At 48.8% G+C, this 24,938-nt stretch overlaps 1 protein-coding gene across 1 annotated transcript in view; it reads left to right on the top strand.

Annotated features, from left to right (window-relative positions):
• Positions 1-24,938, top strand: part of LOC140403424 (primary cilium assembly protein FAM149B1-like) — a gene marked incomplete at its 5' end in the record, with an annotated part of 290,929 nt that overhangs the window by 43,754 nt on the left and 222,237 nt on the right. The window contains one exon of the mRNA XM_072491336.1: positions 15,647-15,837. Within this exon, the coding sequence (XP_072347437.1) occupies positions 15,647-15,837 (191 nt within the window). The remainder of the gene's footprint in view (positions 1-15,646; positions 15,838-24,938) is intronic.

Below are 24,938 nucleotides of genomic sequence, written 5' to 3'. Positions count from 1 at the left end.
TGGGTGTGCTAGTGCATGAGTCGCAAAAAGTTGGTTTTCAGGTGCAACAGGTGATTAAGAAGGCAAATGGAATTTTGTCCTTCATTGCTAGAGGGATGGAGTTTAAGACTAGGGAGGTTCTGCTGCAATTGTATAAGGTGTTAGTGAGGCCACACCTGGAGTATTATGTTCAGTTTTGGTCTCCTTACTTGAGAAAGGATGTACTGGCACTGGAGGGTGTGCAGAGGAGATTCACTAGGTTAATCCCAGAGCTGAAGGGGTTAGATTACGAGGAGAGGTTGAGTAGACTGGGACTGTACTCGTTGGAATTTAGAAGGATGCGGATTTAGACATATACAATTATAAAGGGAATAGATAGGATAGATGCGGGCAGGCGGTTTCCACTGGCGGGTGAAAGCAGAACTAGGGGGCATAGCCTCAAAATAAGGGGAAGTAGATTTAGGACTGAGTTTAGGAGGAACTTCTTCACCCAAAGGGTTGTGAATCGATGGAATTCCTTGCCCAGTGAAGCAGTAGAGGCTCCTTCATTAAATGTTTTTAAGATAAAGATAGATAGTTTTTTGAAGAATAAATGGATTAAGGGTTATGGTGTTCGGGCCGGAAAGTGGAGCTGAGTCCACAAAAGATCAGCTATGATCTCATTGAATGGTGGAGCAGGCTCGAGGGGCCAGATGGCCGACTCCTGCTCCTAGTTCTTATGTTCTTATACTAATGAGCCATCTCCGGGGACAAAAGGGAAACATTGAGATACACAATGTTAAGGCAGACTCCCCGGCGCCAGAAGAGGCCAAAATAAAGCAGACCGACAGCACCAGGACACGCCCAGCGATCAGGGAACCACCGCTCTATTGGAGGAAGATCGATACGAATGATGGGGGAAAGACCCAATTAGTTGAGGCCAAGTTCAAGGCCCACCCAAAAGCGCGCAAAGCCCTTTTCAGTATAAAAGGTATCCCCCAAGGGAGAATCTTTCTCCTTTGGCTTTGGCTCTCACCAGAGAGAGAGACCTGCCTAGCAGCTGCACAAGACCAAGTAAGTTCCAAGTCAACGCACGCTACGAGATAGACACTCCTAGTTGCTACTCTGTAAACAGCTCAACCCAGCAGCCTCAGTACTGAGCAACGGCCATTGTTCTTCTGACTGAGTGGGCACCTGAAGCTAAGTATAGGCTTTAGTAATAGTGGTAGTTTAGTTTGTAGAGTTTATGCATGAGTAGATTTGACTGTGTAAATAAATGAGCATTGCTTTTGAACTTACTAACTGGTGTATCGAGTCATTGATCAGCATTCGGTTCTGAACCTCGTGGCGGTGTCGAAAGATACCTGGCGACTCTTGAGCAAACGTGATTAAACAGAGCCAAATTAAGAGCCAACCAAAGAGAGGAACATTTACTGGCGACGTCTGACAGGACTCGATTTAGAAGTGGCCTAACCACTCCGAGAGAACCCAAAATTTGAATTGAGAATCCAATTGGAAACAGAAAAACCACAAGCGTCAAAACAGTACTGGTCAAGCCTCTGAGATTCGGAAGTGTGTTAATGCATGCGTACTAACAGGGATAGAAGGTAAACCTGAGAGATTTTGTTGCGTAAAACTGTCGGGAGTTTTGTAGGCTGGAAAATAGCCTCAGCCGTACCCGTGTTTACATCACCACTTTATCACCCCCTGTTCCAAATTCAGTAGAGAACCTAGATTGAGATGAAGGCAATGGAACGCTTTATGAACCCCCAGGAATTCGAGGTCGCAGCAACCAGTAGAGTAGGACAGTGTCCCGTTTGGGAAGAAGGGATCAGGAAATATCTCAAAGGGAAAGGAGTGAATTCTGCGATAATGAGGGAACAGGACCCGGCAGTATAGGACATACTTGGTGGGAGAACCTGTCAGAGATCCACAAGAAGAGCTTAGGGAAAGCTCGCAAGCCGATGGCAATCGTGTCCTGTTTGGCACAATTGCGAGGCACAGAGGAGGTCGTTAGGACGCTCCGTAGAGAGATAGAGGAGAGAGACAGAACCAGTGAGGTAGAGAAGGAGAATCGAGATTTAAAAGAGCAGCTAGCAGCTAGGGACAGAGAGGTGGAAGATGCCAAGAGGGCACATCAGTCTTGTCTCGCGCATTTGAACAGTTTTCAGACGCAATATGATAAGGCCTACCAGGACACGCAACGTGCGGTCTTGGTAAGACAAGAAACAACAGCAAGTTGAGAAATTGCAGAAACAGTGCAATGATTTAAAAGCAGCCCTACGAGCACTCCATACTTCCACAACGGAACAAAGGCAGAGCTCCGTAGACCACGCAAAGTTGCCGGAAGCAAATTGCAGAATTGCAATCTCTGCTTTCCATTCAAAATGGATTTCAAAGTACATTCGGACCCCAATTTGATCAAGAAATCGGCCCCGATTGGCAGGAATTGAACGAGACTGCCCATAGATACGTACATGGGACATGTACGCAGGAAAAACCCCAGAAAAGGAAAGCGCCCCAACCCCCAACCGAACAGGCAGAACACACCCCCATGAATCCTGTAACCACACACCGCAGGGAGGAGGAGAAGCAGACTGCCTTTACACAACTCCGTTAACCGTGACCCAATTACGGGACGCGTGTGGAAAAATTACACCGTTCCTTCCCACATCAGACCCCCACCAATTTTTCGCCAAAGTCAAACAACAGGCTACCATGTACGGCCTGGACGAAAAGGAGGAAGTGAAGCTCACAGTTTTAAGCCTCGACCCTTTAGTCGTAGCAGCCCTTCCCGACCCACAGAATGTAGGAGGAGGCACACTCCAAGAGATGCACACAGCGATCCTAGATGCGATCGGCTTTAACAGAGGAGACCCCGTAGAAGACCTAAATAAGTGTAGGCAAAAGAAGACAGAGCACCCCACAGCGTTTGCTGGACGTTTGTGGATTTATTTTACCGCAGTTTTTGGAGAGTTAGCCCGCGCCCATTTGTCCCCAGATAATATGGCCAAATGGACCCGGATTCTAGTCTCCCACGCCACAGAAGCAGGACGAAAAGCTTGCGCAAATTATGACCCCTCAGATGAGGCCCACAATGAAAAATGGGTTTTGAAGAGATTGTCCCGCACCTGGGAGCAATCAATTGCAGGCAAAACCGTATTTATAACACCCGATGAAGAGCAGGCAGAAATGAACCCAGTTAAGGCACACCAGAACCCCGCATGGGTAAATGAGGGCAGGAACAGCCAACCCCAACCCAAAGCTCAGGAATGTTACAACTGTGGACAGTTAGGACACTTTGCACGAGAGTGCAACGCGCCCCAGAAGCAGCAGAGAAACCAACAGACAGGCACCCTAAACCGGAATAGGGCAAAGCCGATCCATAGCGTTAGAGCCCGTTCAGAGAGTACAGACATGAACGGCAATGACTGACGCTGTTGGGGCTCCCCAACTTGGGTCTGCGACATCCTTTGGGACAAGTCCGGTAAACCAGTAGTAGTAGGCAAAGTCCAGGGACAACCCGTAGAATTTCTTTGGGACACAGGAGGGTCCCGCACCACACACAATTCCTCCACGATGTTCCAGCGAGACACGTGGCCCACAACAGACACCATCACACTCAGCGGTTTTACAGGCCATTTACAACAGGGACACATCATAGCAATACAGATAGGGAACATCACAACTAAGGTTGATCTGCCCCAGACAGCAGAACATATCCTTGGGATCGATTTCATGAGCTCCCATAACCTTTCTTTTGACCCAGTTAACAAGTGTGTTTGGAAAATGGCAAAGGCAGCACGAGCCCCCGCCACACTCACAGTAGGAGAGTACGGAAACAGGATTAGCTCAGACTTCTGGTTCGACCCTTGAGCCATTAGTGCAGACAAACAGGTTAGGGCAGTCCTGCAGGAACATAAAGCAGCATTTGCACAGCACAAGCACGACTGTGGCAATTTGGCTGGCTTTGTGAACATTACAGGTTCCAACCCTAAACCCCAGAAGCAGTACGGATTTCCCCAGGAAGCAGAGGGAGTAATCTCCAAAGTCATAGAGAGTTTGTTGGATCCGGATGGATCATGGCGACTGACCATTGATTACCGGGAACTGAACAAAGTAACCCCAGCAGCAACTCCCACCGTAGCCACGAGTCCCGAGACCATGCTCAAACAGGGACTCCAGTCAAAAAAAAATTCGGTTTTGGACATTAGTAATGGCTTTTGGTCCATTCCATTGGCTAAAGCATGCCAGTACAAATTCGCCTTTACATTCCAAGGGCAACAATACAGGTGGACGTGCCTTCCACAAGGCTTCCATAACTCCCCCTCCATTTTTCACCGACAGCTGGCAAATGGTTTAGCAAAATGTTCCCGCTCCGATTGTCTGGTCCAGTATGTAGACGACTTGTTACTACAGACAGACACAAAGGGAAAGCACATTTTGCTTCTCGCTGAACTCCTAGCGCTCCTCAAAGAAATTGGTTGTAAAGTCAACCCCAAGAAGGCCCAGATTTTGAAAGGAAAAGTGATTTACTTAGGTACAGTGATCATAGAACAAAGAAATGTACAGCACAGGAACAGGCCCTTCGGCCCTCCAAGCCTGTGCCGACCATTCTGCCCGACTAAACTACAATCTTCTACACTTCCTGGGTCCGTATCCCTCTATTCCCATCCTATTCATGTATTTGTCAAGATGCCCCTTAAATGTCACTATCGTCCCGGCTTCCACCACCTCCTCCGGTAGCGAGTTCCAGGCACCCACTACCCTCTGCGTAAAAGACTTGCCTCGTACATCTACTCTAAACCTTGCCCCTCTCACCTTAAACCTATGCCCCCTAGTAATTGACCCCTCTATCCCGGGGAAAAGCCTCTGACTATCCATTCTGTCTATGCCCCTCATAATTTTGTAGACCTCTATCAGGTCGCTCCTCAACCTCCTTCTTTCCAGTGAGAACAAACCGAGTTTATTCAACCGCTCCTCATAGCTAATGCCCTCCATACCAGGCAACATTCTGGTAAATCGCTTCTGCACCCTCTCTAAAGCCTCCACATCCTTCTGGTAGTGTGGCGACCAGAATTGAACACCATACTCCAAGTGTGGCCTAACTAAAGTTCTATACAGCTGCAACATGACTTGCCAATTCTTATACTCAATGCCCCGGCCAATGAAGGCAAGCATGCCGTATGCCTTCTTGACTACCTTCTCCACCTGTGTTGCCCCTTTCAGTGACCTGTGGACCTGTACTCCTAGATCTCTTTGACTTTCAATACTCTTGAGGGTTCTACCATTCACTGTATATTCCCTACCTGCATTAGACCTTCCAAAATGCATTACCTCACATTTGTCCGGATTAAACTCCATCTGCCATCTCTCCGCCCAAGTCTCCAAACAATCTAAATCCTGCTGTATCCTCTGACAGTCCTCATCGCTATCCGCAATTCCACCAACCTTTGTGTCGTCTGCAAACTTACTAATCAGACCAGTTACATTTTCCTCCAAATCATTTATATATACTACAAAGAGCAAAGGTCCCAGCATTGATCCCTGTGGAACACCACTGGTCACAGCCCTCCAATTAGAAAAGCATCCTTCCATTGCTACTCTCTGCCTTCTATGACCTAGCCAGTTCTGTATCCACCTTGCCAGCTCACCCCTGATCCCGTGTGACTTCACCTTTTGTACCAGTCTACCATGAGGGACCTTGTCAAAGGCCTTACTGAAGTCCATACAGACAACATCCACTGCCCTACCTGCATCAATCATCTTAGTGACCTCCTCGAAAAACTCTATCAAGTTAGTGAGACACGACCTCCCCTTCACAAAACCATGCTGCCTCTCACTAATACGTCCATTTGCTTCCAAATGGGAGTAGATCCTGTCTCGAAGAATTCTCTCCAGTAATTTCCCTACCACTGAAGTAAGGCTCACCGGCCTGTAGTTCCCTGGATTATCCTTGCTACCCTTCTTAAACAGAGGAACAACATTGGCTATTCTCCAGTCCTCCAGGACATCCCCTGAAGACAGTGAGGATCCAAAGATTTCTGTCAAGGCCTCAGCAATTTCCTCTCCAGCCTCCATCAGTATTCTGGGGTAGATCCCATCAGGCCCTGGGGACTTATCTACCTTAATATTTTTTAAGACACCCAACACCTCGTCTTTTTGGATCTCAATGTGCCCCAGGCTATCTACACACCCTTCTCCAGACTCAACATCTCCCAATTTCTTCTCTTTGGTGAATACTGATGCAAAGTATTCATTTAGTACCTCGCCCATTTCCTCTGGCTCCACACATAGATTCCCTTGCCGATCCTTCAGTGGGCCAACCTTTTCCCTGGCTATCCACTTGCTTTTTATGTACGTGTAAAAAGCCCTGGGATTTTCCTTAACCCTATTTGCCAATGACTTTTCGTGACCCCTTCTAGCCCTCCTGACTCCTTGCTTAAGTTCCTTCCTACTTTCCTTATATTCCACACAGGCTTCATCTGTTCCCAGCCTTTTAGCCCTGACAAATGCCTCCTTTTTCTTTTTGACGAGGCCTACAATATCTCTCGTTATCCAAGGTTCCCGAAAATTGCCATATTTATCCTTCTTCCTCACAGGAACATGCCGGTCCTGAATTCCTTTCAACTGACACTTGAAAGCCACATGTCAGATGTTGATTTGCCCTCAAACATCCGCCCCCAATCTATGTTCTTCAGTTCCCGCCTAATATTGTTATAATTAGCCTTTCCCCAATTTAGCACATTCATCCTAGGACCACTCTTATCCTTGTCCACCAGCACTTTAAAACTTACTGAATTGTGGTCACTGTTCCCGAAATGCTCGCCTACTGAAACATCTCCCACCTGGCCAGGCTCATTCCCCAATACCAGGTCCAGTACCGCCCCATCCCTAGTTGGACTGTCTACATATTGTTTTAAGAAGCCCTCCTGGATGCTCCTTACAAACTCCGCCCCATGTAAGCCCCTGGCACTAAGTGAGTCCCAGTCAATATTGGGGAAGTTGAAGTCTCCCATCACCACAACCCTGTTGTTTTTACTCTTTTCCAAAATCTGTCTACCTATCTGCTCCTCTATCTCCCGCTGGCTGTTGGGAGGCCTGTAGTAAACCCCCAACATTGTGACTGCACCCTTCTTATTCCTGATCTCTACCCATATAGCCTCACTGCCCTCTGAGGTGTCCTCCCGCAGTACAGCTGTAATATTCTCCCTAACCAGTAGCGCAACTCCGCCACCCCTTTTACATCCCCCTCTATCCCGCCTGAAACATCTAAATCCTGGAACGTGTAGCTGCCAATCCTGCCCTTCCCTCAACCAGGTCTCTGCAATGGCAACAACATCATAGTTCCAAGTACTAATCCAAGCTCTAAGTTCATCTGCCTTACCCGTAATACTTCTTGCATTAAAACATATGCACTTCAGGCCACCAGACCCGCTGTGTTCAGCAACTTCTCCCTGTCTACTCTGCCTCAGAGCCCCACTGTCCCTAGTCCCTAGTTCTCCCTCAATGCTCTCACCTATTACTCCCGTGCCCACCCCCCCTGCCATACTAGTTTAAACCCTCCCGTGTGACACTAGCAAACCTCGCGGCCAGGATATTTATGCCTCTCCAGTTTAGATGCAACCAGTCCTTCTTATATAGGTCAGACCTGCCCCGGAAGAGCTCCCAGTGGTCCAGATAACGGAAACCCTCCCTCCTACACCAGCTGTTTAGCCAGGTGTTTAGCTGCTCTATCTTCCTATTTCTAGCCTCACTGGCACGTGGCACAGGGAGTAATCCCGAGATTACAACCCTAGAGGTCCTGTCTTTTAACTTTCTGCCTAGCTCCCTGAACTCCTGCTGCAGGAACTCATGCCCCTTCCTGCCTCTGTCGTTAGTACCAATATGTACAACAACCTCTGCCTGTTTGCCCTCCCCCTTCAGGATGCCCTCTACACGTTCGGAGACATCCTGGATCCTGGCACCAGGGAGGCAACATACCATCCTGGAGTCTCTTTCACGTCCACAGAAGCGCCTATCTGTGCCCCTGACTATAGAGTCCCCTATTACTATTGCTCTTCTGCGCTTTGACCCTCCCTTCTGAACATCAGAGCCAGCCGTGGTGCCACTGCTCTGGCTGCTGCTGTTTTCCCCTGATAGGCTATCCCCCCCGACAGTATCCAAAGGGGTATACCTGTTCGAGAGGGGGACAACCACAGGGGATTCCTGCACTGACTGCCTGCCCTTTCTGGTGGTCACCCATTTCTCTGCCTGCACCTTGGGTGTGACCACATTTATATAACTGCGATCTATGACGCTTTCCGCCACCTGCATGCTCCTAAGTGCATCCAATTGCTGCTCCAACCGAACCATGCGGTCTGTGAGGAGCTCCAGATGGGTGCACTTTCTGCAGATGAAGCCATCCGGGACGCTGGAAGCCTCCCGGACCTGCCACATCTCACAGTCAGAGCACTGCACCCCTCTAACTGACATTGCGTCAATTAATTAAAATTAAAAGTTTAAAAATCTTTTTAAAAATCTTTTAAAACATTTTTTTAAAGTTACTGTTAACTATCTGTTTCCTAGCACTAGATTTCGAATATAAATGCGAAAGTTAAATATAGTACTCTCCGATCTCTGGCTTAGATACCCCTCTAAATTTGGCAGGAAGGATCGAGGAAAACCCAAGAGCTTTCTATAGGTATGTCAGGAATAAGCGAATGACTAGGGAAAGAGTAGGACCAGTCAAGGACAGGGTTGGGAAATTGTGTGTGGAGTCTGAAGAGATAGGCGAGATACTAAATGAATATTTTTCGTCAGTATTCACTCAGGAAAAAGATAATGTTGTGGAGGAGAATGCTGAGCCCCAGGCTAATAGAATAGATGGCATTGAGGTACGTAGGGAAGAGGTGTTGGCAATTCTGGACAGGCTGAAAATAGATAAGTCCCCGGGACCTGATGGGATTTATCCTAGGATTCTATGGGAGGCTAGGGAAGAGATTGCTGGACCTTTGGCTTTGATTTTTATGTCATCATTGGCTACAGGAATAGTGCCAGAGGACTGGAGGACAGCAAATGTGGTCCCTCTGTTCAAAAAGGGGAGCAGAGACAACCCCGGCAACTATAGACCGGTGAGCCTCACGTCTGTAGTGGGTAAAGTCTTGGAGGGGATTATAAGAGACAAGATTTATAACCATCTAGATAGGAATAATATGATCAGGGATAGTCAGCATGGTTTTGTGAACGGTAGGTCATGCCTCACAAACCTTCTTGAGTTCTTTGAGAAGGTGACTGAACAGGTAGACGAGGGTAGAGCAGTTGATCTGGTGTATATGGATTTCAGCAAAGCGTTTGATAAGGTTCCCCACGGTAGGCTATTGCAAAAAATACGGAGGCTGGGGATTGAGGGTGATTTAGAGATGTGGATCAGAAATTGGCTAGCTGAAAGAAGACAGAGGGTGGTGGTTGATGGGAAATGTTCAGAATGGAGTACAGTCACAAGTGGAGTACCACAAGGATCTGTTCTGGGGCCGTTGCTGTTTGTCATTTTTATCAATGACCGAGAGGAAGGCGCAGAAGGGTGGGTGAATAAATTTGCAGACGATACTAAAGTCGGTGGTGTTGTCGATAGTGTGGAAGGATGTAGCAGGTTACAGAGGGATATAGATAAGCTGCAGAGCTGGGCTGAGAGGTGGCAAATGGAGTTTAATGTAGAGAAGTGTGAGGTGATTCACTTTGGAAGGAATAACAGGAATGCGGAATATTTGGCTAATGGTAAAGTTCTTGAAAGTGTGGATGAGCAGAGGTGTCCATGTACATAGATCCCTGAAAGTTGCCACCCAGGTTGATAGGGTTGTGAAGAAGGCCTATGGAGCGTTGGCCTTTATTGGTAGAGGGATTGAGTTCCGGAGTCGGGAGGTCATGTTGCAGCTGTACAGAACTCTGGTACGGCCGCATTTGGAGTATTGCGTACAGTTCTGGTCACCGCATTATAGGAAGGACGTGGAGGCTTTGGAGCAGGTGCAGAGGAGATTTACCAGGATGTTGCCTGGTATGGAGGGAAAATCTTATGAGGAAAGGCTGATGGACTTGAGGTTGTTTTCGTTGGAGCGAAGAAGGTTAAGAGGAGACTTAATAGAGGCATACAAAATGATCAGGGGGTTGGATAGGGTGGACAGTGAGAGCCTTCTCCCGCGGATGGATATGGCTGGCACGAGGGGACATAACTTTAAACTGAGGGGTAATAGATATAGGACAGAGGTCAGAGGTAGGTTCTTTACGCAAAGAGTAGTGAGGCCGTGGAATGCCCTACCTGCTACAGTAGTGAACTCGCCAACATTGAGGGCATTTAAAAGTTTATTGGATAAACATATGGATGATAATGGCATAGTGTAGATTAGATGGCTTTTGTTTCGGTGCAACATCGTGGGCCGAAGGGCCTGTACTGCGCTGTATTGTTCTATGTTCTATGTTCTAAATTATAATTAAGTAATTATGTTTAATTAGTTACCAATGCTTAATTTTTTTAATTTAGTGTAGATTCCCAACCAGCCACTCAGGCCACAGCTTCTCTGTGATGTCACTTCAGTTTCCCCCCGACACACACAATTAGAAAAAGGTATAAAAGTAAAAATGAGTAAAAATCACTTACTTACCTTCTTACCTTCTGACGGTCTTAGATGTTCTCAGGTTCTCTCCCTGACAGAGACTGCTCCTCCTCCTCCGAATGGCTCCCGAAACTAGGCCGCGATCTTTTAAAATCTCCGCTCCGACTCACAGCTCCCGCGCTTTTTAAATCTCCCGCGCTGTTTTCAATGTCCCGGCTCACTCACCTCTCGCGCTGTTTTCAATGGGTAGAGCACATACGGCATTGATCACCGTCCTACCCGGGGATCCCACCCATTTCTTAGCCATACGCACCCCATTTTGGCTCGTTACGTTCAAAATTCTTTTGTTTGGTTTTGGCAACCCTTAGGTTGCTTCCCTCTGCTATTTACATCCTCAAACACTGGGATGGTGTATCACACAGGCTGCGAGACGGCTCGCAGTATGACAGTATTTTTCTTAGATGTCTTGTCCCAATATTCGTTTTTTTTTAAAAATGAGGCAGTCACAGATGGTGACCAATTATAAAGGGAAATTGGCAGTAGAGGACAGACAGACAGACATACGAGATCTTAAGCAAGATAATAACAGAAATTATGCTTGTGTTCACAGAACTCCAGAAACCCAGGAACCACAGAGGAAGACAAAGAAGAAGTCCGGCAAAGATGAAGACAGCCTTCGTGTTCACATGGATCTTAGCGGGATCCCTTCAGCTGCGCAACAACTCTACCCCCTTGACCCCTACCACACAAACCGTAAATGATTCTTACCCCTGCAGTACACGGAACCCCGAGATAACTAGCCCAGCGGCAGCTAGCAATGCCCCAACCTGGTGTGATACGTTTATCACCTGGTACTCACTCTCATATGTAGTCGAAGCACTCTCAGTGCTGGCGATACTTTGCAGTGTCGTGCAAACAGTTAGAGTCAGGAAATGGCGAAAGAGAGCATGTCGCTCTCGCACCCCGGTATACAGGTTTAGGTCCCCCCTTTTCGGATTTCACCAGACCCCCGAACCCATTGGGACGGATTAAAGAGCATCCATTTTGTTTCATGTATTCTGTGGAATAAAGAGATGTAAACTTCTGTGTCTGACTGCCAGGCCAGAGAAATTTGTGTGCTGCTATTTTGTACAGTTTAAGATGTATAGATTATTTTTGGATTGCTTGTATTTTTGGATTGTTTGAATGAGGATAGTTTATTGAGAATAGATAGAGGTTCCAGTTTTTTAATTTTCCTGTAATGCTTGTATTAATGTCAGAGCGCCCTGTAGAGTTTTTATGATAATGAATGTGTTTAAAATGGTTTAGGTAAAATTGTGTTGCATAGGATAGGACAGTGTAGAGCCTAAGTATGGGTGCCCCGGTTGGTCCGAGGATGAAGACGACATAGTAGTATGATCCTTCACGTTCGCGTTGAGGACCACAAGGAGGGAGTGTAGCCATCTGGGATGGCCACGTCCCGATTACAAAATAGACACCCGCAAAGAATGGAGGGAAAATTGGACAATACTAAGAAACAAGCAGGTGCAAGGTCTGTCTATTGATTAGAACCTTAAACTCTCAGACAGGACAGAAACTGCAAAGCAATCTACATACTAATGAGCCATCTCCGGGGACAAAAGGGAAACATTTAGATACACAATGTTAAGGCAGACACCCCGACGCCAGAAGAGACTAAAACAAAGCAGACCAATGGTCACTAGGACACGCCCAGCGATCAGGGAACCACCCCGCTATTGGAGGAAGATCGATACGAATGATTGGGAAAAGACCCAATTAGTTGAGGCCAAGTTCAAGGCCCGCCCAAAAGCGCGCAAAGCCCTTTTCAGTATAAAAGATATCCCCCAAGGGAGAATCTTTCTCCTTTGGCTTTGGCTCTCAGCGCAGAGAGAGAGACCTGCCTAGCAGCTGCAGCAGACCAAGTAAGTTCCAAGTCAACGCACGCTACGAGATAGACGCTCCTAGTTGCTACCCTGTAAACAGCTCAACCCAGCAGCCTCAGAACTGAGCAACGGCCATTGTTCCTCTGACTGAGTGGGCACCCAAAGCTAAGTATAGGCTTTAGTGATAGTGGTAGTTTAGTTTGTAGAGTTTATGCATGAGTAGATTTGACTGTGTGTAAATAAATGAGCATTGCTTTTGAACTTACTAACTGGGTGGCATTGTTAGTCAAGGACAGTATTACGGTGGCAGAAAGGACGTTTGATGAGGACTCGTCGATTGATGTAGTATGGGCTGAGGTTAGAAACAGGAAAGGAGAGGTCACCCTGTTAGGGGTTTTCTATAGGCCTCCGAAAAGTTCCAGAGATGTCGAGGAAAGGATTGCAAAGATGATTCTGGATAGGAGCGAAAGCAACAGGATAGTTGTTATGGGGGACTTTTAACTTTTCAAATATTGACTGGAAACGCTATAGTTCGACTACTTTAGATGGGTCCGTTTTTGTCCAATGTGTGCAGGAGGGTTTCCTGACAAAGTATGTAGATAGGCCAACGAGAGGCGAGGCCGTATTGGATTTGGTACTGGGTAATGAACCAGGACAGGTGTTAGATTTGGAGGTAGGTGCGCACTTTGGTGATAGTGATCACAATTCGATTACGTTTACTTTAGTGATGGAGAGGGCTAGGTATATACCGCAGGGCAAGAGTTATATTTGGGGAAAGGCAATTATGATGCGATGAGGCTAGACTTAGGATGCATCGGATGGAGAGGATAACTGGAGGAGATGGGTACAATGGAAATGTGGAGCTTGTTCAAGGAACAGCTACAGCGTGTCCTTGATAAGTATCTACCTGTCAGGCAGGGAAGAAGTGGTCGAGCAAGGGAACCGTGGTTTACTAAGGCAGTCGAAACACTTGTCAAGAGGAAGAAGGAGGCTTATGTAAAGATGAGACATGACGGTTCAGTTAGGGCGCTCGAGAGTTACAAGTTAGCTAGGAAGGACCTAAAGAGAGAGCTAAGAAGAGCCAGGAGGGGACATGAGAAGTCTTTGGCAGGTAGGATCAAGGATAACCCTAAAGCTTTCTATAGATATGTCAGGAATAAAAGAATGACTAGGGTAAGATTAGGGCCAGTCAAGGACAGTAGTGGGAAGTTGTGCTTGGAGTCCGAGGAGATAGGAGAGGTGCTAAATGAATATTTTTTGTCAGTAATCACACAGGAAAAAGACAATGTTGTCGAGGAGAATACTGAGATTCAGTCTACTAGACTAGAAGGGCTTGAGGTTCATAAGCAGGAGGTGTTAACAATTCTGGAAAGTGTGAAAATAGATAAGTCCCCTGGGCCGGATGGGATTTATCCTTGGATTCTCTGGGAAGCTAGGGAGGAGATTGCTGAGCCTTTGGCTTTGATCTTTAAGTCATCTTTGTCTACAGGAATAATGCCAGAAGACTGGAGGATAGCAAATGTTGTCCCCTTGTTCAAGAAGGGGAGTAGAGATAACCCCGGTAACTATAGACCAGTGAGCCTTACTTCTGTTGTGGGCAAAATCTTGGAAAGGTTTATAAGAGATAGGGTGTATAATCATCTGGAAAGGAATAATTTGATTAGACATAGTCAACACGGTTTTGTGAAGGGTAGGTCGTGCCTCACAAACCTTATTGAGTTCTTTGAGAAGGTGACCAAACAGGGGGATGAGGGTAAAGCAGTTGATGTGGTGTATATGGATTTCAGTAAAGCGTTTGATAAGGTTCCCCACGGTAGGCTACTGCAGAAATTACGGAAGCATGGGATTCAGGGTGATTTAGCAGTTTGGATCAGAAATTGGCTAGCTGGAAGAAGACAAAGGGTGGTGGTTGATGGGAAGTGTTCAGACTGGAGTCCAGTTACTAGTGGTGTACCACAAGGATCTGTTTTGGGGCCACTGCTGTTTGTCATTTTTATAAATGACCTGGAGGAGGGCATAGAAGGATGGGTGAGTAAATTTGCAGATGACACTAAAGTTGGTGGAGTTGTGGACAGTGCGGAAGGATGTTACAAGTTACAGAGGGACATAGATAAGCTGCAGCGCTGGGCTGAGAGGTGGCAAATGGAGTTTAATGCAGAAAAGTGTGAGGGGATTCATTTTGGAAGGAATAACAGGAAGAGAGTACTGGGCTAATGATAAAATTCTTGGCAGTGTGGATGAGCAGAGAGATCTCGGTGTCCATGTACATAGATCCCTGAAAGTTGCCACTCAGGTTGAGAGGGTTGTTAAGAAGACGTACGGTCTGTTAGCTTTTATTGGTAGAGGGATTGTGTTTCGGAGCCATGAGGTCATGTTGCAGCTGTACAAAACTCTGGTGCGGCTGCATTTGGAGTATTGCGTGCAATTCTGGTCGCCGCATTATAGGAAGGTTTCGGAAGCATTGGAAAGGGTGCAGAGGAGATTTACCAGAATGTTGCCTGGTATGGAGGGAAGATCTTATGAGGAAAGGCTGAGGGACTTGAGGTTGTTTTCGTTAGAGAGAAGAAGGTTAAGAGGTGACTTAATTGAGGCATACAAGATGATCAGAGGATTGGATAGGGTGGACAGTGAGAGCCGTTTTCCTCGGATGGTGATGTCAAGCACGAGGGGACATAGCTTTAAATTGAGGGGAGATAGATATAAGACAGATGTCAGAGGTAGGTTCTTTACTTAGAGAGTAGTAAGGGCGTGGAATGCCCTGCCTGCATCAGTAGTGGACTCGCCAACACTAAGGGCATTCAAATGGTCATTGGATAGACATATGGACGATAAGGGAATAGTGTAGATGGGCTTTAGAGTGGTTTCACAGGTCGGCGCAACATCGAGGGCCAAAGGGCCTGCACTGCGTAGTAATGTTCTATGGTGTATCGAGTCATTGTTCAGTATTCGGTTCTGAACCTTGTGGCGGTGTCGAAAGATACCTGCCGACTCTTGAGCAAACGTGATTCAACAGCCAAATTAAGAGCCAACCAAAGAGAGCAACATTGTGATCAGGAGACATCCTCAATTGGTTTATTGAGGAACATTGTACAGCTTTTATTTCAGTCATCTGGTGGTCTCTGGGTGTAATTAATGAAGGCCAGGGCAAGTGAATCTGCTGCTTTCCTTTGCATTTTAATTTGCTTTACTTAAGATGTTCTCCTTGTGTCCACACAGCGAAGATGATGCCTGTGAGAAGAAGTTGGGACTTGCCTTGCAATATGAAAACAGATTGGGGCTGCCTCCAGTCTCTCCAAGTCACTGCCGAAGGAACACAATTGTGGCAGAACTCTTCGATGAGGTGTGGCTGGAAATGGTGGGCTGTATGGAGGAGCTGATCCAGAAGCACTGGGAAGAGCATGTTTCAGGTATATGGACAACTGAACTCGAGGTGCACTTTTGCAAATTGTCCCTGTTGTGAAACACATTTTCAGTTTCAAAGTCGGTAGCTCAGAACTGTGACACGTATGCTACTTTGTAAAGACTTGAGATAAATACTACACCTGGAGATTACTGCTTTTGAAATCATTTTGTTTCAAAGAACTCATCAGTCAAGAAACTGCTGGATGAGCTCTAAGCCTCAGAGGGTCCCAGAACCAGATTCTGCTGTCGACTAAATTGGCTGATCTGGGCTTGTTCAACAGATCACTTTTGGGGATGGTCTTGGTATCTCTGGGCTTGGGACAGGAATTAATCACTAAATATGCCTGCTTCTGCGTGATCCAGTGTTTTGCTGGAAAATATTTCTGTGTGAGTTACTTTTATAGCCTTGTGAATGGTGTGACGACAGGGCAGCAGGGTGGCGCAGTGGGTAGCACTGCTGCCTCACAGAGCCAGGAACTTGGGTTCGATTCCGACCCTAGGTGACTGTCTGTATGGATGATGTGGAGATGCCGGCGTTGGACTGGGGTGGGCACAGTAAGAAGTCTTGCAATACCAGGTTAAAGTCCAACAAGTTTTTTTTGAATCATTAGCTCCGAAAGCTAGTGATTCCAAACAAGCCTGTTGGATTTTAACCTGGTGTTGTAAGACTTCTTACTGGGTCTGTATGGAGCATGTACATTCTCCCCGTGTCTGTGGGTTTCTTCCAAGTGCCCCTGTTCCCTCCTGCAGTCCAAAGATGTGCAGGTTAGCTGGATTGACCATATAAAGTTCCCCTTAGTGTCCACCAGTTAGGTGGGGTTTTGGGGATAAGGTGGGGGCAATCCCAATGGCCTAGGTTAGGGTGCTCTTTCAGAGAGTTGGTGCAGGCTCGATGGGCCGAATGGTCTCCTTCTGCACTGTAGGGATTCTATAATTCTATAGAAAGGTATGGGAGAAATGGGTTCCGGTTTGAAGTAGAGGTACAGATATGTAGACAGATTACAGAAAAATGTAGGAGCAATAGGGTGGTCGTGATGGGAGATTTTAACTTCCCCAACATTGAATGGGACTCATGTAGTGCTGGAGGCGTAGATGGAGCAGAATTTGTAAGGAGCATCCAGGAGTGTTTTTTCGAGCAGTATGTAAATAGTCCAATTCGGGAAGGGGCCATACTGGACCTGGTATTGGGGAATGATCCCGGCCAGGTGGTTGAAGTTTCAGTCGGTGATTACTTTGGGAATAGCGATCACAATTCCGTAAGTTTTAGAATACTCATGGACAAAGACGAGAGTGGTCCTAAAGGAAGAGTGCTAAACTGGGGAAAGGCCAAGTATAACAAAATTCGGCAGGAGCTAGGGAATGTGGATTGGGAGCAGCTCTTTCAGGGTAAATCCACATTTGAAATGTGGGAGTCTTTTAAGGAAAGGTTGATTAGAGTGCAGGACAGACATGTCCCTGTGAAAATGAGGGATAGAAATGGCAAGATTAGGGAACCATTGATGACGGGTGGAATTGTGAGACTAGCTAAGATGAAAAAGGAAGCATACATAAGATCTAGGCGACTTAAAACTGATGAAGCTTCTTCCGGTGACGGCGGGCGGGAGGCGGCCGCACAATGGAGAGCCCCCGCTCGGGAACGGCAATTTCGGGGCTTTAAGCCCGGTCCCAGGGTCCGCGGAGGCGGCAGAAGAAGGGAGAAGGCACGGAGGAGGCACTGAGAAGACACAGGAGGGAAAAAACCCCCAAAGAAAAATGTCGAGGGTGAGCAGAAAAACGGCCGAAAAAAAACAGCTGGAGGTCCGTCGGGGAGTGGAAAGGTCACCGCGGGGTCACCAGGAAAAATGGAGGCTGGATCACCAGGGAAGGCCGCACTGCTTACGGCTGAAGAAATAACTAAGGTGATGGCTGCGGAATTTGAAAAGCAGTTGGCGCAGATTGAGGAATGTATGGAGGCGGTGAGGAAGGAGATGAGGGAGGTTTTGCGTGCGCTGGGGGAGGAGGCGGTTTCCCCGGTGAGGACGGAGGTGGCGAGCGCAGTGGCGGAGGTGCGAGAGCAAGGGGAGGCGCTGAAGGAAGTGGAGGAGACGTTATTGCAGCACGGTGATCAACTTGCCTCGATGGGGAAAGAGATGCGGAAGGTGATGGACACTAACAAGGATCTGCAAGGAAAAATGTAAGACCTGGAAAATAGATCCAGGCGACAGAACTTGAGGATTGTGGGGCTGCCCGAAGGAGTTGAAGGACCGAAGCCGACTGAGTATTTTGCCACGATGTTGGCAAAACTATTGGGGGAGGGGGAGGACCCCTCCCGATATGAACTGGATCGGGCTCATCGGTCGTGGAGGCCTGTACCAAAGGCGAGTGAGCCGCCAAGGGCAGTGACTCTGTGCTTCCGCAGGTACAGTGTGAAGGAGAAGGTCCTGAGCTGGGCCAAGCAGAAGCGGGTGGTGCAGTGGGCTGGAGCTGGTATACGTGTATACCAGGACTTCACGGTGGAGCTGGCAAGGAGGCGGGCTGCCTTCAACCGGGTGAAGAGGACACTGTACATTAGCAAGGTGCAGTGCGGCATTGTATATCCAGCGAAGCTGAGGGTGACTTACAAGCTCGAGGACTTTTATTTTGGAACGGCGGAAGCAGCGGAGGTGTTTGCGAAAGCAGAAGGACTGTGGCAGAACTGACAAACTGAGGAATGGCCATGTGCCGATGTAACCTCATGACTGTATTTTCTTCTTTTTTGTATCACTGCATGCGGGTGTAGAGATTAAAGGAGCCAATGTGGTATATATTTGGACGAGGGAAGGGACGGGACTTTCACTCGAAATGAGAGTTCTTTGGGGTGTAGGTGGACAGGCGGGGTTTGTGTGCTAAAAGGGGATCTTTGGGCTTTCCTGGGGCCGGGCAAGGGGGAAAGGGACCCGGGCGGGGGCCTCCACGCTGGCCGGTGTGTGCCGGCCAGTGAACGGGAGTGAGGTGGGGGGAGGGGCTGCGGCCATCGGAGCCTGGCAGAACAGGGTCCGAGTGGTCTAGCCGGGGTGGAAAGTTGGGGGGGAAGGAACCGAGGGTAGGGGGAGGAGTTTTACAAGAGGCAGTGGACGGGAGGAGCTGGAGGCCTGGGGTGGGGGGGGGGGGGAGCTGTGTAAGATTAAGGGTGACTACGGGTAATCCCTGATTCCTTTTTGTCATTTGTTTATGTAAACATGCGGGTTGAGGTTTGGGGGTTGGTGGGCGGATGGGATCGTTGTTATTATGGGGACTGACATATCTTGCTGATTATTGTTTATTGTTGATGGATGTAAATGTGGGAGAAAATGTGAAAATGGAGGCGAATAAAAAAAACTTTAAAAAAAAAAAACTGATGAAGCTTTGGAGGAATATTGGGAACGTAGGACAAACCTCAAATGCGCAATAAAGAGGACTAAAATCATAGATTATCATAGAATTTACAGTGCAGAAGGAGGCCATTCGGCCCATCGAGTCTGCACCGGCTCTTGGAAAGAGCACCCTACCCAAGGTCAACACCGCCACCCTATCCCCATAACCCCACCCAACACTAAGGGCAATTTTGGACACTAAGGGCAATTCATCATGGCCAGTCCACCTAACCTGCACATCTTTGGACTGTGGGAGGAAACCGGAGCACCCGGAGGAAACCCACGCACACACGGGGAGGATGTGCAGACTCCGCACAGACAGTGACCCAAGCCGGAATCGAACCTGAGACCCTGGAGCTGTGAAGCAATTGTGCTATCCACAAGGCTACCGTGCTGCCCTGGGTCATGAAATATCTTTGGCGAACAGGGTTAAGGAAAATCCCAAAGCCTTTTATTCGTTTATAAGGAGCAAGAGGGTAACTCGAGAAAGGATTGGTCCACTCAAAGATAAAAGAGGGAATTTATGCGTGGAGTCAGAGGAAATGGGTGAGATTCTTAATGAGTACTTTGCATCGGTATTCACCAAGTAGAGGGACATGACAGATGTTGAGGTTAGGGATGGATGTTTAAATATTCTAGGTCAAGTCGGCAGAAGGAAGGGGGAGATTTTGGGTATTCTAAAAGGCATTAAGGTGGACAAGTCCTCAGGTCCGGATGGGATCTATCCCAGGTTACTGAGGGAAGCGAGGGACGAAATAGCTGGGGCCTCGAGCACGGGTGAGGTCCCGGAGGACTGGAGAATTGCTAAGGTTGTCCCTTTGTTTAAGAAGGGTAGCAGGGATAATCCAGGGAATTATAAACCTGTGAGCTTGACGTCAGTGGTAGGCAAACTGTTGGAGAAGATACTGAGGGATAGGATCTATTCACATTTGCAAGAAAATAGACTTATCAGTGATAGGCAGCATGGTTTTGTGCAGGGACGGTCATGTCTTACAAACCTAATAGAATTCTTTGAGGAAGTGACAAAGTTAATTGATGAGGGAAGGGCTTTGGATGTCATATACATGGACTTCAGTAAGGCGTTTGATAAAGTTTCCCATGGCAGGTTGATGGAAATAGTGAAGTTGCATGGGGTTCAGGGTATACTATCTAGATGGATAAAGAACTGGCTGGGCAACAGGAGACAGAGAGTAGTGGTGGAAGGGACTGTCTCAAAATGGAGAAAGGTGACTAGTGGTGTTCCACAGGGATCCGTGCTGGGACCACTGTTGTTTGTGATATACATAAATGATCTGGACGAAGGTATAGGTGGTCTGATTAGCAAGTTTGCAGATGATACTAAGATTGGTGAAGTCGCAGATAGCGAGGAGGACTGTCAGAGAATACAGCAAAATATAGATAGACTGGACAGTTGGGCAGAGAAATGGCAGATGGAGTTCAATCCAGGCAAATGCATTTTGGAAGATCCAATTCAAGAGCGGACTATACGGTCAATGAAAGAATCCTGGACAAAATTGATGGACAGAGAGATCTGGGAGTTCAGGTCTATTTTATCCTAAAGGTGGCAACGCTGGTCGATAGAGTGGTTAAAAAGGCATACAGGAGGACTTCCGGTTGCGGCGATGACCAGCTAAGCCGCACGTTTCGGCGGCTCCAGCTTAAACGGACCTTCGGGCTCTTTTAAGAGCCCCAACGGGAAATTCTTTTGTGACGAAACCCGGTGTGGGGTGAGGCAACAGGGAGTCCCCCCCCCCCCCAGTGGGGAAGAAAAATATCTGCAGCGGCGGCCAGATCTCGGAGAATCCTCGAGGGCAGCGGCAGAGGAAAGAAAGGAGCAAGATGGCGTCGGAGGGAGCCCAGGCGACATGGGGACCGGACCAGGATGAATTTTTAAGACGGTGTGTGGAGCTGCTAAAAAAGGAGGTGCTGGCCCCGATGCTACAGGCAATCGAGGGGCTTAAAGAGACACAAAAGGCCCAGGCGATAGAGCTCCGTGTGGTGGAGCAGAAGGTAACTGACAACGAGGACAAGATCCTGGGCCTAGCGGTCAAAATGCAGACGCACGAGGCGCTCCATAAGAAGTGCATCGAAAGGATTGAAGTCCTGGAAAACAGATCAAGGAGAAAGAACCTCCGGATCCTGGGTCTCCCCAAGGGAGTGGAAGGAGCTGACGGCGGGGCTTACGCGAGCATGATGCTACGCTCGCTGAGGAGCTGAGGCCCCCTCGGACCCCTTAGAAGTGGAAGGGGCCCACCGGGTCCCTGCGAGGAGACCAAAGGCTGGAGAACCACCTAGGGCGATGATCGTGCGATTTCACCGCTTCAGTGACAGAGAGGTGGTTCTGAGATGGGCCAAGAAGGTACGAAGTAGCAGATGGGAGAATGCGGTGATACGAGTGTATCAGGATTGGAGTGCGGTGGTGGCGAGAAGGAGGGCGAGTTTCAATAGAGCCAAGGAGGTGCTGCATAAGAAGAAAGTAAAGTTCGGGATGTTGCAGCCGGCGCGATTGTGGGTCACGGATCAGGACAGACATTACTATTTTAAAACGTCGGAAGAAGCATGGACCTTCATTCAAAAAGAGAAACTGGACCAGAACTGAGGGACTGATGTTGGAGGGGAAACAAAAATGCTGCTGTATAGAGGTGTAAATTGGGGAGGGGGGGACACTGAGAAATGTGGGCACCGGTGGGGGGGAAGAAGAGACACAGGCGGGGGATGGGGAATGGGAGCGGGACGGTAGGGGGAGCTGCGCCATGGGGGGGCGGGATTGCTCTAGAAAGCGTGGGGTTTCTTTTTCTTTTCTTGCGCCAGAGACGTGATGGCGGGAAGACAGGTGCAAGGAGGATGGGAGTTCCTCACACGGGGGGGTCAAGGAGAGAGCGGGAGAAGCCGGGGTCAGTTGAAGTCAGCTGACTTTTGGAAGCAATATGGGGGGAGTAACCATGCTAGATGGGGATCTAGCGGGGGGGGGGAGACGACAACTGGGTTGCTGCTGCGGAGATCGAAAGGGAGCTGGTAAGAGAAAAGGTGGTCGAGGCGGGAATGCGCCGCCTGGGGGGCGGGTGGGTGCGCGGAACTGGGACGTGGGACTGGTCCAGAGAGGGTGATGGCTAGTCGACAGGGGAGGGGGGCGGGCAGCCCCCCAGTCCGGCTGATCACGTGGAACGTGAGAGGCCTAAATGGGCCGATTAAGAGGGCCCGAGTGTTCGCGCACTTAAAGGGGCTGAAGGCAGACGTGGCCATGCTTCAAGAGACGCATCTGAAGGTGGCGGACCAGGTTAGGTTGAGGAAAGGATGGGTGGGACAGGTGTTCCACTCAGGGCTGGACGCAAAGAACAGAGGGGTGGCTATATTGGTGGGGAAATGGGTGTCGTTCGAGGCTAGGAACATCGTAGCGGACAGCGGGGGCAGATACGTGATGGTGAGTGGCAGACTGCAGGGAATTGAGGTCGTGCTGGTCAACGTATATGCCCCGAACTGGGATGATGCGGGATTTATGAAGCGGATGCTGGGACGCATCCCGGACCTGGAGGTAGGAAACCTGGTAATGGGGGGGGACTTCAACACCGTGCTAGACCCAGGGTTAGATAGAGCTAGATCCAGGACCGGAAGAAGGCCGGCAGCGGCCAAGGTGCTTAGGGAGTTTATGGACCAAATGGGGGGAGTAGATCCGTGGAGATTTGCTAGGCCGCTGGCCAAAGAGTTCTCCTTTTTCTCCCATGTCCATAAGGTGTACTCCCGGATAGATTTCTTCATTTTGGGAAGGTCACTGATTTCGAGGGTGGAAGGAACGGAGTACTCGGCCATAGCTGTTTCAGACCATGCCCCACATTGGGTGGATCTGGAACTAGGAGAGGAGAGGGAGCAGCATCCACTCTGGCGACTGGATGTGGGATTATTGGTGGATGAGGGAGTCTGCGGAAGAGTGCGGGGATGTATCGAAAGGTACCTGGAGGCCAACGATGATGGGGAGGTCCGAGTGGGGGTAGTATGGGAAGCGCTGAAGGCGGTGGTTAGGGGGGAGTTGATCTCCATCAGGGCTCACAAGGGGAAAACAGAGGCCAAAGAAAGGGAAAGATTACTGGGGGAGATTTTGAGTGTGGATAAAAAATATGCGGAGGTCCCGGACGAAGGACTATACAGGGAGGGGTGACGACTCCAGGCGGAGTTCGACCTGCTGACCACAGGGAAGGCAGAGGCACAGTGGAGGAAGGCACAGGGGATGAGATATGAATATGGGGAAAAGGCGAGTCGCCTGTTAGCCCACCAGCTTCGAAAGAGGACAGCGGCGAGGGAAATAGGGGGAGTTAGGGATGAAACGGGAACCACGGTGCGGAGAGCAGGGAAGGTAAATGAGGTGTTCAAGACCTTTTATGAGAGGTTATATAGGTCCCAACCCCCGGAGGGAAAAGGGAGGATGCAGCAGTTTCTGGACCAACTAAGGTTCCCGAGGGTGGAGGAGCAGGAGGTGGCAGGCCTGGGGTCGCCAATTTGGGTGGACGAGGTGACCAAAGGGCTGGGGAACATGCAGGCAGGGAAGGCCCCGGGACCTGACGGGTTCCCGGTGGAATTTTACAGGAAATACGTGGCCTTGTTGGCCCTGCTGCTGGTAAGAACCTTTAACGAGGCCAGAGAAGGGGGGACCCTACCCCCGACAATGTCGGAGGCGACGATATCACTAATCCTGAAGCGAGATAAAGACCCGCTGCAATGCGGGTCTTATAGGCCTATCTCACTCCTAAATGTGGACGCCAAGTTGCTGGCAAAAGTGCTGACAATGAGGATAGAGGATTGTGTCCCGGGGGTGGTGCACGAAGATCAGACAGGGTTCGTAAAGGGGAGACAATTGAATGTCAACGTGCAACGGCTATTGGGGGTGATAATGATGCCCCCAGCAGAGGGGGAGGCAGAGATAATGGCGGCAATGGATGCATAGAAGGCATTTGATAGGGTAGAGTGGGAGTATCTATGGGAGGTGCTGAGGAGGTTCGGGTTCGGGGAGGGGTTTGTCTGCTGGGTTAAACTCCTCTATGGGGCCACAATGGCAAGTGTAGTCACAAATCGGCAAAGGTCGGAGTATGTTCGACTACATAGGGGGGGAACAAGACAGGGATGCCCGCTGTCCCCATTACTGTTCACGCTGGCAATTGAACCACTGGCCATAGCGCTGAGAGACTCCAGGAAATGGAGAGGGGTGGTTAGAGGGGGAGAGGAACACCGAGTGTCACTCTACGCGGATGAGCTACTGCGGTATGACGGATCCAGTGGGGGGGATGACAGGTCATGCAGATATTGAGGGAGTTTGGAGATTTCTCGGGATATAGACTTAACATGGGAAAGAGTGAGCTTTTCGTGATACACCCTGGAAACCAGAGTAGAGGGATAGATGGCCTGCCGCTAAGGAGAGTGGAAAGAAACTTCCGATACCTGGGGATTCAGATAGCCAGGAGCTGGGGAACCTTACACAGACTCAATCTGACTCGGCTGGTGGAGCAAATGGAAGAGGATTTCAAAAGGTGGGATATGCAGCCGTTGTCACTGGCGGGCAGAATGCAGGCGATTAAGATGATGGTCCTCCCGAGGTTTCTATTTGTGTTTCAATGTCTTCCTATATTGATCACTAAGGCCTTTTTCAAAAAATAGATAGGAGCATCATGAGCTTTGTGTGGGCAGGGAAGGCCCCGAGGGTAAGGAGGGGGTTCCTGCAAGTTAGAGGGGGGGGAATGTCGTTGCCG

This window comes from Scyliorhinus torazame, chromosome 28, assembly GCF_047496885.1.
Source record: "Scyliorhinus torazame isolate Kashiwa2021f chromosome 28, sScyTor2.1, whole genome shotgun sequence".
Lineage (NCBI taxonomy): Eukaryota > Metazoa > Chordata > Chondrichthyes > Carcharhiniformes > Scyliorhinidae > Scyliorhinus > Scyliorhinus torazame.
The sequence above is the reverse complement of the archived record's forward strand: the minus strand, read 5'-3'. Positions and strand labels throughout refer to the sequence as shown.